Raw genomic sequence first — 17,767 nt, forward strand, 5'->3', positions numbered from 1 at the left:
GTGGTGGCTGAAATCCCACCTCTTTAACCTGGCATCTCTACAGTCTATCCCACTCTCCCTTTCCAGACTCATTTCTGTCCCATTCCAGCCCAATTACTTGCTATTTTCTTGAACTGATCATTCAATCTCCTACCTCCATGCCTTTGCCTAAGAGTATATTTTAAAGCCCTCCTTTGCCCTTTCTCCTTACTGTGATTCTTAGGACCCTCAGCTCCCTTTGTGGTTTAATGCCTCCCATAGAAAATCTGCCTGAATCTCTTCTGCCATCAATCAAAACCTAACCGTGCATCGATTTACCAGTCACACATTGAATGTAGGTTCAGTAGGCTGTGAGCTTCTCAGAGAGGGGTCTTCTCTCTTTGCTGTGTCCACCATGCTCACACAGTGGCCAATGGCTGGTACAGGGTAAATTCTTAATAAATGTTTATGAATGGAATTAAAGTGAATTCACTAGCCATAGCCTTGGAGCTGTCCTGAGTGCTGAAGGGAAATATAGATAGATATATACAAATACACATTTACATGTATGTGTACAGATCTATGCACACACATACATGTGTGTGCTGTGTGTATGTGTGTGCAAATTCACTGTGGATATGTCCACTTTCTACCTTACTCCTAGTCATCGGAGGAGGTCTGCCTTCCCACAGGCATCTGGGTCCTCCAGGAGGGCTCAGAACCTGTTGTTGCCAGCATCAGTAAGGTTGCTCCCTCCAGATTCCTTCCTTAGAGCTTCTCTGAAGAGGTTCAGCTGCCACCCCTCTGTCCACCTAGGATCCTCGGCACTCTGCCTATACTTCCACTGCTTGCTGCCCAAAGAGCTAAAGGCTTAGAGAAACCTCTGTAATTGCCCTTCTGGGTTCTTGATGTTCTTTGAGCTCCATCAGATGCATCCTGCTTCATGGCTCCAAGGGCACTAGCATTTCTTTCCCACCACCGCCACCACTATCTCCAGGCAGGGCCCGATCTGTCCACACCACAGATGACTAATTTCAGGGACTAATAAAGATCCTACCTCTGGCAGTCACTCTTCTGTCAGCAATTCTCTGCTTTTGGCTAGGCTGGGGGAGGGTTGACAGAAACACAGCCCATAACTGGCAGAACTAGTGCCTCTGCAGCTGGGCAGAAGCTTAAGGGTCAGACTTAAGGGTCCAAATCTACTTACCTGAGAGAAAGAACCACTCAAGAAGGTGATTGTGGGGAGACCGAGCCAAGTGGTCATCTTCCTTTAAATCTTTGTTTTCAGTTTTAAAGTTAGTTTTCTAGCCATGACAAAGCAATTCTGTGCATTTGAACATGTCTCAGATGTGGGATCCTGTCTTTGGCTCAGGTTTTTTGTGGCTTTTTCTTTTTTAACAGTTTGAAGAATAATGTCCACTAAGAGCTCTGCTCATGTTCTCAGTCACTTCCAAAGACCACCATCAACTGCCATCTGAGTGAGCAGCTTACCTAGTACTTTAAAGGTGACAGAGAGCTATTACATCCCTTGTCTGTTGGAGTTGGTGTTTACAGCTTGCTTGTGAAGTAGACAGTGCAGGTATTATCAGCATCCCCATTTTACAGACGAAGAAACCGAGGTTTAGATAAGACTTAGCCAAAGGAACCCAGATGGTGGTCATGGTTAGAGAGCAAAGTTTTTGTCTCTACCTTGATCTGGGCCTTTTGAATGGAAGATGATGGGATTCTAGAAGTAGATTAAGAAGGCCTCCCAGGCATCAAATCCATCCCAACCAAAGGTGCCTTGAAGAAGATGAAACTGAGGTCCAAACACTTTACTCCTTATCCCCCTCCCAGGTATAGAGGCAGCAAGCAGCAGAACCCAGATTTAAGCTGAGGCTACAGAACCAAAGTATCAGAGCAGGAAGGAGCTCCAGTGGTGTAGGGAGCTCACTCTCCCCTGAGTCAGTTTAACTATTTAACTATTAGAAAGTTTGTCCTGATATCACGTCTAAATATGTCTTCTCATGATTGTCACCTTCTGTTCCTAGTCTGAGCCCAAGCAGAACAAAGCTAAATTGCTTTTCTAGGTAAGAGTCCTCTAGATATATGAAGAGAGTACTGATAGATCTCCAGGCACCTTTTCTCCAGTCTGAACATCCCCAGAACCATTTATGATCCTAATATGTTGTGAACTTCAGGTCTTTCTTTATCCTAACTGCCCTTCTCTAGACACTCTCTAGCCTCTATTGATGTGTTTCTTTTTTTCTCTCCCTTTCTTTTTCTTTTCTTTTTTCCTTTCTTTTGCTGAGATAATTGGGGTTAAGTGACTTGCCCAGGGTCACACAACCAGGAAGTATTAAGTGTCTGAGACCAGATTTGAACCTGGGTGCTCCTGACTTCAGGACTGGTGCTCTATCCACTGCGCCCCCTAGCTGCCTCTGATGTGTTTTCTAATGTATGTGATGTTCAGAAGTGGGTACAGCCTTCCAGCTGGGCCAAGGCTCAGCCAGGGCTGAGCCCCAGATTCTCAATATCTCTTCATGCTCTCTATGATGGCCCTGACTCTTTTGGCTATCACTGTGTCCTGTTTACTCTTTTTAAGGATTCAGGCCATTGAAACTTTTGTCAAAGGAAATGCCCTCTGATCCTCCCTTCTCTTAAATTTGGAATGAAGATTTTTTTTAAAAACCTCCAGAATTTAGCATTAAATTTATTTTTATTTAATGTAAAAAATTGTTCAATCCAGCTTAATATTCTATCCAATTGATCTTTTTTTGATTCTTACTCTGTTATGCAGTATTAGCTATGCTTCCCAGCTTTGGGTCATCTGAGAATTATATTAATATGCTTCTTCTGCTTTGAGGCAGAGGATCAAACAGATCTGGAGTTTTTCCCAGGGCACCTCCTTCCAATTTCCTCATGAACCATTAGCGTTCATATATTTTGAGAACAGCTATTCAGCTTGTTCTGAATTCACCCTAAGTGTACTGTCATTTAACTTATATGCTTCCATCTTCCTACAATGTAGCATGAGAAATCATGCTGCATACTTCGCTAAAATTTCAATTTACCAGTCTGGTAATCCTGTCAAAAAAAGAGAAAGAAACATGGCGAGTCTGGCAGCCATAACCTTTTCTTGAGGAAGTCATGTTGATTCTTTGTGATCACCACTTTATTCTCCAAGTATCTACTAACTATCCTTTAAATTTTATTTCCAAGAACTTTGACAGGAACCAAAATGAAGGCCACTGGCCTGAAGAAAGCAGTTGCTTTGTTTTGGAAAATGGTCAGATTTGAGCTTCTCTGGCCAGCAATTTCTCCATTCTACACAGGCTTACATTTAATAATTTAAGGTTTGCCAAACATTTTACAAATAATGTAAATTTCATTTGGGGGAAAATCATGGAATAAGTTGTGTTTTTGGCAGTTCCTCCAGGACATTGCATTTTTTCCCAGATTAATGAAACATCATCTTGAGAACTTGTTAGTCCCCTTCATCCTTTTCCTTCTCCCATGAACAACATGATGCGATATCCGGGATATTATTTCTTTTTTTTTTGTCAGTGATGTTTATTTTACCTTGAGCAAACACTTCCCATATGAAGGATGCTTACAGGCTTAATTTTTACAAATCCAATTTTAAAACCATTGAGACATTTTTTAAAAAATTATTATAACTTTTTATTGACAGTACATATACATGGGTAATTTTTTACATCATTATCCCTTGCACTCACTTCTCTTCCGACTTTTCCCTTCCTCCCTCCGCCCCCTCCCCAGATGGCAGGCAGTCTCATACATGTTAAATATGTTATAGTATATGGGATATCATTTCCAAACTTCACCTCATTCTTAGGAATTTCACTTGAAATTCCTGCAAAGCAAATAAATTGCTGTGTTTTCTATAAATTGTGATAAAATATGCAGAAAGATAGGTGCTCATGTTATTTCCCAGTTTAACAAATGAGGAAACTGAGTCAAACAGATTCACTGACTTGCCTAGGATCACATAGCTAGTAAGTGGCTAGGCGGTGGTTGAGTTCAGATCGTTGTGCTTTGAGCCCCAACTCTTTGTCCATTGGGGAATCCCTGGTTGGGAAGAGAGAAGCCATCTTCTCTAGGTTCCCCTGATCTCTAATTTCCCTGGAAGGGAGGCTCACCACATGGGAGTTTCCAGGGGCTTCATTTGGGGGAATCTCCTCTGGAAAAGTCCCTGCCTTCATTTCCAGTGTTCACTGGTAAAGCCACCTGGGCGTGTTAGGCAGCTGACCTGCAGCCTCAGTGGGCCGTCACCATGTCCAGTGGGCCAGTTTCAGCCTCCTGCCAGTTTAGAACTAGCAGGGACCATGTCGGTGACCCGCACTGCCACCGTGTGGACACCAGTATGGGGACAAAGGGACAAAAGACACTTTAGGAGTTAAGTGCCTGTGAATGATGAACAGACACTGCCATGCAAACCTGGGTGCCCAAGTAATTAGGCCACTTACCGAGCCTGGGATTTCTGCATACTGTATCACAATTTACAGGGAACACAGCATTGTGTTTGCTTTGCAGGGATTTCAAGTGAAATTCCTCAGAATGGTGAAGTTTTGAAATAAGATCCCATATGTCGCATCATGTTGTTCAAGAAAGAAGGAAAAGGATGAAGGGACCAGACAAGTTCTCAAGATGATGTTTCATTAATCTGGGGAAAAATACAGAGTACTGTGAGAGCTGCCAAAAACACAATTTATTCCATGATTTCCCCCCCACCAAATGAATCAGAAACAAAGCTGCTAGCACCCAGAGTCAATCAATCGAGAAGCATTTGTTTCTCATGATGCCGTGTTTCTGTCTCACAATCAACTCTTGTTTTTAAGGACATGAAATGGATAGAAGAGAAGCAGGCTCTCTATCGCAGAAATCAAGAACTCGTCGAAAAGGTACCATGGCCTTCGGGCACTCTGCCTTTCATTCATTCATTCATTTGTGTATTCATTCATTGGCCAACATGTACTGATTCCTAAATGGGCTTCACCTCTGGGTGAAATGAGGTCCTGAGGCTCATGGGAAGGGGATGTGTGCCGTTCCTGCTCCCTGCGACAGTGATTCTCTGAAGACTTCATTTTAGACCTGGCCCATCTAGCATTTCCTCTGAGGGGGGAAGCCTAGGATCTGGGTTCAGATTGTGCCTCTGTCCCTTCCCAGTGGATGACCTTGAGGCACAGGCAGCCCTCTCTGGGCCTTCCTTCCTCGTGCCTGATGACTTCTCCGGTTCCTTGCAGCCGTGGTCCCGCTGCATCTGGCTGATGCCGTCCATCGGTGTCTCGCCTTCGCCCACCTTCCTGATGAACAAGGACCTTTCTGCCTCTCACCTCACGCTCACCTCAATTTTAAGCACCTTGAGGGCAGAACCTGAGTCTTTCGTAGGAAGGATCCTCTCACATCTCAGCAGATGCTTTGTTTCCAGTAACTGGTGCCAGGAAAGGTTGTGGACGGTAGTCATGGCAATAATGTGATATGTCAACTTTCCACTTGGACCTTTGGAAATGAAAAGATCATGGGGACAGTGAATCCATCAGAGTTTCATCTGATTCTTTGGGGGTTGGCCATTTCCTTCTCCGGCTCATTTTACACATGAGGAAACTGAGGCAGACAGGAATAAGTGACTTTTTCAGGGTCACAGGGCTAGAGTCCCATTTGAACTCACTGCCAAATGTGGCACTGTGCCTTCCAGCAACCCCTAGGTGAATCCATCTAGCCCTCAACTTATTTGTTTAAAATTAGAATCCTATCCCGACAGTGAGAGCTATCCCAAAGTGGGATTTGCTGCTCAGGAGCTGGTGACTCCCTGTCCTTGGAGCTTCAGCCAGATGTTGGACAGTTGCCTGCCAGGCCTTTCATAAACAGGTTGGTTTTGAGGAACCTCAAATCCCACGATTCTGTGAATGGCTCCTTGGCTGATTCTTTTTTTTTTTTTTTTTTTTTTTTTTTGAGGCTGGGGTTAAGTGACTTGCCCAGGGTCACACAGCTAGGAAGTGTTAAGTGTCTGAGACCAGATTTGAACTCGGGTCCTCCGAATTCAGGGCTGGTGCTCTATCCACTGCGCCCCCTAGCTGCCCCTCCTTGGCTGATTCTTGACAAAATGCAGGTTTGACAACTGGCAGTCTCAGGCTTCCCAGAGTTTCAGGCCCCAGCGGTTCTTAATCCCAGCATAGTTTAAGCCTTGTTATCATCTGGCTGTGGGATGAGAGTAGCAGAATTCGCATCGGCAGCATGCTCCACACAAGGCTGGCCCTTCAGCAGCTCAGGGTGTTTCCCTCTGGTCACTTGGAAAAGTTCTACTTTGCAAGTCTTCAATCTAACTCAAAAAGGGGGATTAGTAACTGAGAAAATGCATCAAACTGGCTGCTTATATTTATGAGTTTAACTTTAAATGAGCATTTGGTAAATCTTGAATGAAACGAGGTATGGAAAGTTCTTAGCAAACCTTAAAGCACTGGGTAAATGCAGTATTGGTAGGAGTAGTATAGGCTATCTCCAGGTAGAGTTACTGATAATACTGCCATTGTCCTGAGCTCCAGCTTTGGTCTCCTGTATCCAAGGTTTTTATTGAAAAAGTTCAGTTAGACGTGCACGAGTGACATTTATTTTCTAAAACACTGTCTTCCTTTAATGAACCTTTTCTTGATACATATGCATCTAAGTAGAGCAGAGAGCTCTGTAACTCCAGGCCACTCAGAGTGAGCCAGAGAGAACAGCCTTCCCTTAAAGTGAGGGGTCACATCCTTCTGCTTATGACTTTAAAGGCTATTACTCCCCAGGATCCTGGACCCCTTAAACCCAGGAGAAGCTGCAGGTCAGCTGGATGCCTCCATAACCACTCAAATGACCCTGCTTGAGGATGCCAGCTTCAAGTAGTCTTCTGGAACCGGGAAAATGGCACCAATGTATTTCTTTTTTAAAATGTATATTTTACTATACAGTGATCAACAAACATGAATGAATACTGTAGCATACAAAGAACAGAAAAACAGATTGCATTTGAAACTGAATTTAAGTAGTTATTTGAAACATATATTCAATTTAACAAGGTAGAACAAAAAATCTCTTTCATGTTTCCTTCTGAAATTCATTTTCCTTTGTGTTTTTCAAAAAATGTTAAATTAGTGCTTTAAAAACAATGTTTCAATACTCAACAACACCCTCTTCCTTCACCCCAAAAGAACCGTTGTTCGTCAGCATTTCTAAAAGGTACATGCAGCTGAGGAGCCGCCCAACAAGGGAAGTCTGTTCCTTGTCAGAGCTTTGGGATTTTCGTTTTCCATTTTCCCCAGCTGGCAAGTGGGGGAGAGACAACTCTGGCCATAGCATGAGCAAGCTCTTCTCAACCATGGTCCTTTGGCTGTACCCCAGATGAGAAGTCAGACTTTTCTGGGAGAGTTCCTGAATCTCCTGACAGCAAAGAAACAATCTTCCCGACCTTGGGGATCCCTGCACTCAGAAGTCTGCCTGCTCTTGGGACCATTTTACTATGTTTTCAAGATATTTTACTCTGTTTTCTGATTCTCAGACCTGCTACATACGGAGTCATAGAGAGTCAAGCTAAATAGTCTTTTCTGAACACTTGCTCCGAGCCAGAACTAGGACAGAGCAGCAGGGACTCTGCTCCAGGAGGATGAGATTCAGTACAAATTTAGGGTTTTAGGACCCATGAAAGTCCTTCAGCTGTGAAGAAATAACAGCTCTTGGGATCTTGTTGACAAAAATGAGCAGTTAAATAGGAATCAGTGTGGCTGCTTGCCAAGTCCGTCTCCTTCCCTTCAGTTACTTCCTTACTTCTTGCTGGGACACATTTTATCCTGTTTATTTCATACACAAGAATCGCTCATTGGGCCCTTCTCAGAATCAGAACTTGAGCCCTCTGAGTCTCACCCCAAAGGTCAGGTCATGACAGCATTGGGCCACAGGCCTGCCTACTTAAGGATGGCTGTGGATGGGGGGGGGGAGAGTAGGGAGGGGAGCAGGGTCTCCGAATGTGTACTCAAGCTGGGATCCATCATGCGGATTTCTCAGGAAGTCCCCTCAGGATGTCTGGGGGTTTTACAGAAAGCATCTGAAGGCCACAACACCAGGTCAGCGTCACTAGGTGGAGTCCCTTTGACCCAAGCACAGTCAGCCCCCATCACGCCCTCTTCATTTGTGCTCCTCCCCACTGGCTGCTCACAGGGTCTCTGCCTCATGTCCGCCTTTCACAGAAGGATGGAGCCCTTGCTTTACAGAAACAAAGAGCAGATTGTTTTGGGAACAGACCTCGGGGGCTGGGCTACTGGTAGCCCTAATCCAGGGTTGAGAAGGGTTGACTCCAAAGCCATTAAGCATGTCCGGTACCTCCCAGCCTCTGCAGGGCAACAAATGGCATTGATTGCCATGCTCTGCCTTGTCCTGGGGGCTCCCGGCCTATGAGGTCCTGGGCTAACCGGCCTCCCTGCCTCCAGGAGGACAAGAGCTCTCCTGAGGTGCGACTCAAAATGCAGCCCGAGAGCGGTCATTGGTTACTCTCTGTTCTCTTTCTTTAGATAAAGCAGATGGAGACAGAGGAGGCGCGGCTCAAGCATGATGTCCAGGATGTGAAAGATCAAAACGAACTCTTGGAGTTCCGGATCTTGGAGCTGGAGGTAAGCGTCTGGGCCAGAAGGTGTTTGGGCTCCCGGGGCACCCACTTAAGGCCAAAGCTTCACAGAGACCGAGGAGGGGAAGGGACAGGGCTCTTCAGAGATCAATGAGTGGATTCCCGTGGCCAGTCCAGAGCGGCAAGGCTGGCGTTGAGCCTCGGTCCACCCTTAGTTGTTCAACTCTCACACTCAGTCCTGAAGCCGCTGCTGGACAGGACCAATGGCAAAGGAGGGATAAAGGGTCTGTTTCAGGCGTGGGTCCTGAAGACTTTACTCTGTGCCCTAAGACCCCGGGACATGCTGCCCTGCAGCACAGGGTTCTTTGTACCGGAAAACATCTGCCTGAGAACAGCCAGGGCTCCCCATTGCTTTCTGCACCAGGAGATTTTACTTGGGGGGGGGGGCTGCTGGACGATGTGGAGCTGCGTGGCAGAAGCTGAATCCCCCCTCCCCGTCTTCCATGTTCCGTGGTCTTTCTGTCATGTCAGCCGAACAGCCACAGCCCCCGTCCGTGGTTAAGGCAGAGGCAGAAATGCACGGGACCCGACGTTTGTCTTGTTTTTAACTTTAGGAGCGGGAAAGGAAATCCCCCGCCATCAACTTTCACCACACCCCTTTTGTGGACGGGAAAAGCCCCCTCCAAGTTTACTGTGAGGCCGAAGGAGTCACGGTCAGTACTGCCCCTTCCCCTGGAGGCCCTTCCCGAGACCCCACTCCTCCCCGCTCACTCTGTCCGCTTTTCCTCTGGCTGACCAGGATATCCTTGTGGCGGAGCTGATGAAGAAGCTGGACATTTTGGGGGATAACGCCGTAAGTGTATGTTCCTTTACTAACTTTGCATGCTTTGGCCTCCCGGGAGCTTCCTTCCTTCCCTCCGTCCCTTCATTTTGCTACAAAACTCCAGGGAGTTGGAGCGTGGTTTCCACGCCACCTGGGTCTTGCCCTTCAGTTCCCTTCTTGAATCTAGGTAAAGTGAGAGAATGACCTCTCAGGGCCCTCCCAGCTTTCAGTCTAGGATTCAGACTCATGGAGGAAGACCCTCCGCCTTCAGAATTCAGCTCGCCATTTGATTTCGCATTTCCATCTTGAATCTAGGGGAAATTTCCCCCCACTTTTTCTGCTCATGTTCTGTGCAATGGGCCAACTCATCCCGAACCTGGCCTATTGTCCAAGGCATTGGAGGCAAAAAGGACAGACACTGAGCTTTTTATAGTGCTTTGAATGCATTTGATTTTCCTCCAATTATTTTTGTCTAATTGAGTCTTTGTTTGTTTTTAGATTCTGGATTTCCATGGGTGCTTTAGATCCCCCCTCCCAGGCCCTTTGCTTCTCAAGGGGCTCTGCAACTGGCAGCAGAAACTCTCCGCTATCCAACTCTCAATTACTCCTGGTAACAGAGAAGGGGGGCGGAGACAAAGAGCTCGGGTTAACTAAATACCCAGAACCCCACTCCCCTCTCCAGGTCTCCTCTGGCACAGGAAGTCAGCCTTCTTCTTAAGCAGACCTGTCATGAGGCATGTTACCAGGTAGACCTCTGTGTGGACCCCAATTTCTTTCCTGCCTGCTCCTGTCCAGTCCATAACAGGGAGGTCAAGAGCAGGACCCAAACATGGGCCACGTGATGGAGGAAGAGAAATGAGGACTTTATATCGGCCTTCAGTGAGAAACCAACCCTGGAGTAATTGAGAGCTGGCTGTATTGCCCATTCCCTGAGTACCAAACAGTGCCCCCGGAGTATGGTTCTGCCCTCAAAGAACTCCCACTACGGAGATCTCGGGGGAAGAGCCACGTAGACAGTCTGAGCCAATCACTACAGGCAGGGAGGGACTAGATGTGGCAGGGGGTGGGTGGCCACACAGACAGCTTCAGAGATGGCTTGGGGTTTTCGGAACCCTAGCTCGGGCCCCTTGGGTTGACAAAACCAAGTTAAACACTTCTTGGGGGGAAGTGCTCCTGAGTCAGGACATTGAAGAAGCTGGCCGCCAAGTGAAAGGGGGAAGGCAACAAGCAGAGAGATCTAAACTGTGCAAAATTAGCTGGCCTCCCTCCTCCCCGCGGCCTCCCAACCAACATGAGCCAGAAGGGTGCCGGGCGGACCCGGCTGAAAAGATGGGTGGACCCCTCAGCGGAGGTGGACTGGGATTGTTGGCTCGGCCTGCGGGGGACTAGCTTCTGCTGATATCTCAGGAGCAGAACTGGGTTTAGATCTGGAAGACACCGTCAAGTCCAGGGCCCTTCTCTATACCTGAGTGACTGCAGCCCAGCGGGAGGAAGTAGTGATCCAAGGCCCACAAGTGGCTTGTGGCTGGAACTGCCTCCTGAGCTTGTGGTCTCCTACTTCCTCCAACTGTGGGTCCCATGGCTGCTTTACCAACATTCACTGAGCACACAAAGCATAGAACGTGGACGTGTGAGACGGGGGTTTGTTCCCCCCCACGCCCCGGAGCAGAAACCCAACATTCCAACTGTTGGAGATAACCACAGTTGAGTCTCAACGGGTCCCCCTGGTGATACAGTGGATGACCAGGGAGAGCCCGTGTCCAGGTTGGATACTCTGGATGGACTTCCATCCGCCGCTTCCACTTTCTGAGCTCTATTTAGAGACATAAAATCTTTGAGAGCCAAAGTTGGGTCGATAAATCATGAAGAGAAGCTCTTCCCTCTGGGCAGGAGCCCACCGCAGGGCATGCTGACTTCCTGGATTGATTCTGAGCTTGTCACATCCCGGGCTCTTGTGTCTCTTTCTAAAGCATGGGACAAGAGCGGGACTGTGCGGTGAGCCTGACCGTCGAGGAATGGGACTCCAAAACCTGGATCTGATGGCTCATGTTCTGTCAAGGGCACTGGTGGCTACAGATCCTCCCTGCTGGTCCTGGGGCTAAATTAACCATAGGGATTTTTTTTGGGGGGTGATCTCTGCCTACGTGGGGTGGCCAAGTGGAATTGTGGCCTCGGGTCAGACTGAGAAGGGAATAGGATGCAGGGGGGAAGGAAAGCAGAGCATCCTCCAGACTGCTCCAGTAGTTTGACCTTTGTCCGGTTCTCCAGTAGCCAAGGCAGCAGGATAGAGGCTGTGTTGTAGCTCCAAGTTCTTCTTCCCTAATGGCAAAGACCAGTTTGCAACAGATTCTGTCTCCCTCCTGCTGCCCCCGGCCCATTTGGGCGCCAGAGAAAAGCAGTCCCCCTGTAGGAGTGCCATCTTGGAGGCATTTCTCCCAGCATTTCCAACGAGCTCTTCCTTCCCAAATCTGGCCACGCCCTCTTAGCCACCATTCTTCTTGACCTCCTGGCAGCCTTGGCTTCTGCCAATGGCTTCCTCAATCCCCCATAGGCTTCTGGGCCACTTTTCTCCCCGGATTCTACTCTTACTCACCTGACTTGTCCCTTCACAGTCCCTTTTTCTGTGTCATTATCCATCTCCTGGTCCCTAACCCTCAGTGCTCTCCAAGCCTGTTTCTCTCTTGGTTATTTCATGAATTCAGGAGGGCTTCATTGTGCCCTCAACACAAATGGCGCCTAATTCAGGATGTGCAGACATAGCCTTTCTCCAACCCGCCTAACCTGAAGGCTGGGTCCGGTGCTCACCTCTGCCACTTAACTATCTCTGTGAACTTGGGTGAGACATTTAACTTTTCTTGTCCTCAGTTTCTCCATCTGTAATGTGAGGAGGTTGGACTGGTTGTTCTCCAGCGTCCACACTTGAACATCCCATTAGAACTTCAAGCTTTAGTCAAGTTTAGACTAAAGAAAACCCTTTTTCTTCCCCCAGTCCCACTCCTTCTCAAAACTTCCAATTGCTCTGGAGGACATCTGTGTTCTTCCACTTGTTCAGGTTCTCCCCTCAGTCATTCCTTCTTTCTCTCTCACTGCCCACATCCCCTCAACCTCTATCTCTTGTCAGTTTTACTTCGGCAACATTCCTCTCACTTGTTCAAGACCTCGTGATCTCTCTCCTGGACTATAGAATCCTCATTGGTACCATCTTTACTACTCTCTCCTTGCTCCCAAATAACCTTCCCCATCTGAAAAAGGACCCTTCGTGAAGCCCAAGTCTTATGTCATTCCCCTGCTCAAAAACCATCAGTGACTCCCTGTTGCCTCTAGAAAAAAACAAGGCAGAGTTTAGTACGCAACTTTTCTTCATGTGTTTCCAGATTTATTTCCTCTGCTTCACGTTCCACAATCTACAAGCAAGACAAGAAGCTATTCCCTGAACTTAGCATCTTACCATTTATATCTGACCCGGGGCAGGACTCAGCCCCCATGAATGGCCTGGGATGTGCTCTCTCCTTGGCCATGTCTCTCAGAATCCTTGACTTCATTGAAGGGGACCTTCTCTGGGAACCCATCCATGACCTGTGATCCTTCTGGTCATTGGTGCTCCCTCCCTCCTCAAATTATCTCTGCCCATTGCTTGTATCTCCTCACCCCTCTCCCACCAGGGGAATATCAGCTCTTAGAATCCAGGGGCCAGTTTGCATTTTTATCTTGCCCAGGAAAGTGCTTCTTCTCCCTTAGCAGCAGCAGCAGCAGCAGCAGCAGCAACAACAAAACTGAACCAATGTGGGCAGTATAGGATGCTCTCAGTGTGGACAATCCCTCTACCAATGCACATTAGCAACTTCCCCAGCTCCGCATGGGAAGTCCTAGAGAGTTGGGGTGGGGGTTGGTCCTTCTTTGTATCCCCTTTCCTCTCTGCAGTATCCCTCTCCCTAAATGTATCCCTCTCCCTAAATGCCTGCAGAGTGTTCTCTGCCTGGGAGGGAGGAGCCCCTTTGTGCACATGGGCCACAGGAGACAGAGTACTTCTGTGCCCTGCTGTAATTATAAGGGGAACACTGACTAATGAAGAGATCTGACCAATCAGACATCAGAGACCGGCACCCAAAGCCAAGGCTATGCCCGTGGGTGGTCTTGAGTGTTGGCTGGCAAACCTGGTGGGATTTCCCAAGCGCAGCCGGTATGTGGCCCACGCTCCCCCCTGGAGCCTTTGTGGGATGCTCACATCCCGGGAGTATCGACATTAAGATGTTAATGCCATTGTCAACATGAATGCAGTGTCTGGGAGTTGGGAATAAAGGCCTCCCTCCCTCCTGCCGGGGGCCATAAATAAAACATATTGACTGGAGATGATAAGAAATGCCAGACACTCCAACCATTTTCCGGGCCTGAATATTACACTGCTCATTCCTGGTTCCCAGGCACTATTTTAATAATTCATGGAGTGTATTTCACCACATTCACTTTAGACAAAAGTGTGTTCAGAGACATGGGTTTGGGCAGAATATTCATCACTTCAGCCTTTGGCTCTCTGCACAATCTGTAAGTGACTCCGGGTGTAAAATGGTGTCCCGAGGGCCAGGATTTCTCCTTTCTAGCAGATAACATGAGATTGTATCATTAATAAGCCAGAAGAATTGTAAGCCAGAGAGAGTTGAATGGGGGAAAATCAGATGCTGTATCTACGATTGAAAAGCAAACATGTCTTAGAAATTTGAGGAAAAGTGACCATGTCTAGAATCAAAAAAAAAAAATAAGATGATCCTTTTATAGAAAGAAACCTGGGCACTGTGGGCTTGCTAAATGCTGCTCCAGAATGTGTGGTGTTGGGGACAGTGGAGCACTAGGTACAACCCCTTGGACTCATTGGTTCTCTCTTTTGCTTTTGCCTATAGAATCTGACCAATGAGGAGCAAGTCATTGTCATCCAAGCAAGGACAGTGCTGACTCTGGCTGAGAAGGTAATAGACATTTCTTCTTTTCTTCTTCTTCTTTTTTAACAAAGCTTTTTATTTTCAAAACACATGCATAGATAGTTTCCAACATTCACCCTTGCAAAAATCTTGTGTTTCAAGATATTTTTTCTCCCTCCTTTCCCACTACTTCCTCCCTTAGATGGGAAGTAATCCAATATGTTAAACATGTGCAATGCCTCCCTACATATTTATAGAATTATCATGCTGTACAATAAAAAGCAGATCAAAAAGGGAGAGAAAGAGAAACAAAAAGCGAGCCAACAACAACAGAAAGAGCGAAAATACCATTTCCAGACCCCCAGTCTCATCCCAAGTCCAGTGGAACTGTTGACCCTTTCTCATACACAGCTAAGTAGCCATGGTTGTGCAGGTGACAAAGGTGTGGTGGTCCTGAATTAGGAGATGGGGAGCATACATGGAAACCCACTAAATATGCCCCAGCACGGACAAGGGTGCGAGATGACGCTTGCTCTGGACAAACAATATTCATTGTAACGTGCCTCCAGTCAGTTACAATTACTAGTCTGTCCTAGACCCACCAGAGTACCTTTGACCACTGACCTTTGCAGTGTCAACTCTACCTGGCTCACCTCCTCTGAGGCCTTCAAAGGTCTCTGGCCACAATCTCTTGAATCTATAGCTTAATAACTGGTAGCGTGCTCAAGAACAGCCACGTGTAATCTTAAAAGCCTTTATTATACCTACTCACATAATGCCCTCACTGATGCCCTGACTTGTTGGTTCCCGAGTGAACACCTGGTCTGAAGACCCATGTGTTCACTACCAAAATCCTTACCTCTTTTGGCTACCCACCTCGGCTTGCCCACCCAGGCTAGGGAGCCAGGGTGAAGAGCACCAGGTTAAAGAGAGCGACTGCTGTCTGCAGTGGGCTTATAAAGGGCCTGTGAGGTCACACACACAGCCAATCAGCGAGAGAGTCACCCATTACGAAGCTATCTCAATATGGCCAGGATCCCACCCAAGGGCAGTCCTAATATCCACAGAAATTACTTCCGGGCCTCAATCTTCTGATGAGCTGTGGCGCCGCCCATTTAAAGGGCCCTTACAATTCTCTTCTCTTGTTTTTCGGGAACCGCATCCTTACAATTCATGATAAAAATTTGCCCATGTAAGATTCATTTAAGACTTTGGGAGGTGAGGTGCCTAAATGTCCACATCTGCTGAGCTCGAGTTTTGGAGAAGATAAGCAATAAATGCAGCCTCAAAGAGTGTTGTAAAATTTGGTTTGCCCACTAGAAAGGTAGCTATGACTGTTCATTGGGAACGCACTTGGGTCACAGTCCTGCAGCCCTCTCCTTGAGGACCTCTGCCTCCTGCTGACCCCTCACACTTAGTTCCTGCCCTCTCACCTCCCGTAGTCCAAACATGGCCTGCCCAGTGCTTGTGCCTGCTAGGGATGGAGGGTCAAGCACTCTGGGAGAATTTGGGTTAGAAGGATGCCGGAAAACAATCACTCTTCCCAAATTCTCTTTGGAAAGCTTGGGGCTAAGAAGTTGCTCCCTTCCCCTCAACAACTTTCCCCACCATGTAACCTTTTCCTTTTGTCCAGAGGAGAAAAACTAAAGCTAGCTTGGTTGGGAAGTGGTTGGGAGGGGAAGAACCAGCCTTCTTGAGTTATCAGTGCCCTCAGCCTGATGACCCAGAGTACCTTGGAAGAACCTCAGAGCTAAGTGTCACTTAGCATCCCCTCTCTACTGTGTAGGTGAGTGAGCGGCAGGCAGACCCACACCAGTCTCTCTTCATCCGGGATTGGGCTCAGGATTAGAGCTGGGAGAGCCAACCCTTCCTATGTCACCAGTTGCTGTGAGGGGCTCCTTGTGAAGGGTCTGGGGACCCCCTGAGAGCTCTCGCTTCTCAGTTCCTTCCCTGCTCAGCCCTTCTTGGCTGTCTCCTGATACCTTTGGGTGTGCTATCTGGCCACATTTTGTATAACCTTTGACTTTGTCATCTTTCCCGTCCAGTGGCTCCAACAGATAGAAGTGACTGAGTCTGCCCTGCAGCAAAAGATGGTGGATCTGGAGAATGAGAAGGTAGGTGCAACTCTGACACAAAGCCATTTTCCAGGCCGAGCAGCCGGGCGCCCTGAGCAAGTGCTGACCTTCTTTCTGTCCTCAGGAGCTATTTAGCAAGCAGAAGGGCTACCTGGATGAAGAGCTTGACTACAGGAAGCAAGCTTTGGACCAAGCACACAAGGTAAGGTCCAAGTGCTCCCAGTAAAACTCCCAGGACTTTGAGGGTGATCTACCATCCGGGGCACCTCCATCAGCTATTGGCAAAGCTGGCAGCTAAACACAAGATGAACATCCCAGAGCTGCAGGGAGAGATCTGATGTCCCCCTGCTGAGAGCCCCCTCTATTATTCCTGGAATATATAAGGGATCTGGGGAAGCACATTATAGGAATGCTCACGACAGGCTGGAGAGCACTGAGGTCAATGGGGACTGAGGGTTAAATCGAGGCAGGCAAGCTAGGTGAGGATGACCAGCCAGTAAAAGACACAAGATGTTGCCCAGTGAAATTCAGAGGAAGAAGCTAGGGGCACTAGCCCTGGGGAAGAGAAGATTCAAGGAACTCTCGAAGTTGGTTTTCAAGGGTTCGAAAGGCACATTGAAAAGGCTTTGGTTTGTGCCCAGTGAGGAAGAAATCAGAGAAATAGAGGGAAATTGCAAAGGAGCCAATTTAGATTTGACATCAGGAAAAACTTTCTGCCCATTATAGCTCCTCCCTCACTAACACCTTTGAATTCAAGCTGGGCAGCCTTTGTCAGGTCTAGCATAGAAGGGCAGGTATTCCTGGTCAGGTGTGCATTAGACTAAGTAGCTATGGTGATCCCTCTAAACTCAGCTTTTGTGCCTTTTCTTTGCTTATTAATATTATAAATATTCTTCCTAGGGGCAGCTAGGTGGCGCAGTGGGTAGAGCACCAGCCCTGAAGTCAGGAAGACCTGAGTTCAAATGTGACCTCAGACACTTAACATTTCCTGGCTGTGTGACCCTGGGCAAGTCACTTAACCCCTATTACCTCAGAAATATATATATATTCTTCCTAAATTGTAGCATCTACAATGGAACAAATATTTCAGATGTGATATGCTCAGTTCAAGTCCAGCAGGACCTTCACCCACTCTTTGGATGAAGCCAAAATCCACAGAATCATTTTCTAGGCTACCCTATCATACAGTTAACTCTTGTCGCGCTTGCAACCCACCAGAATCTCCATATATTTTCCAGATTGACTCTTATTTCGACATTTTCTCTATCTTGTACTCTTGGAGTTGACTTTTATAACACCATTGTAAGATTTTATATTTAACATTAATGGATCTTATCTTTTAGATTTAATCCGGTGTTCTAGTCTATTGGGTTGTTTTTTTTTTTTTTTTCAGTCCCGATTCTGT

At 47.2% G+C, this 17,767-nt stretch overlaps 1 protein-coding gene across 1 annotated transcript in view; it reads left to right on the top strand.

Moving 5' to 3' along the window:
* JAKMIP3 (Janus kinase and microtubule interacting protein 3) overlaps nt 1–17,767 on the top strand; it is a 157,382-nt gene that overhangs the window by 112,447 nt on the left and 27,168 nt on the right. The window contains 7 exon segments of the mRNA XM_074297199.1: nt 4,800–4,862; nt 8,499–8,597; nt 9,166–9,264; nt 9,351–9,410; nt 14,270–14,335; nt 16,333–16,401; nt 16,487–16,564. Of these exon segments, the coding sequence (XP_074153300.1) occupies nt 4,800–4,862; nt 8,499–8,597; nt 9,166–9,264; nt 9,351–9,410; nt 14,270–14,335; nt 16,333–16,401; nt 16,487–16,564 (534 nt within the window).

This window comes from Sminthopsis crassicaudata, chromosome 2 (assembly GCF_048593235.1).
Source record: "Sminthopsis crassicaudata isolate SCR6 chromosome 2, ASM4859323v1, whole genome shotgun sequence".
NCBI classification, from domain to species: Eukaryota; Metazoa; Chordata; class Mammalia; order Dasyuromorphia; family Dasyuridae; genus Sminthopsis; species Sminthopsis crassicaudata.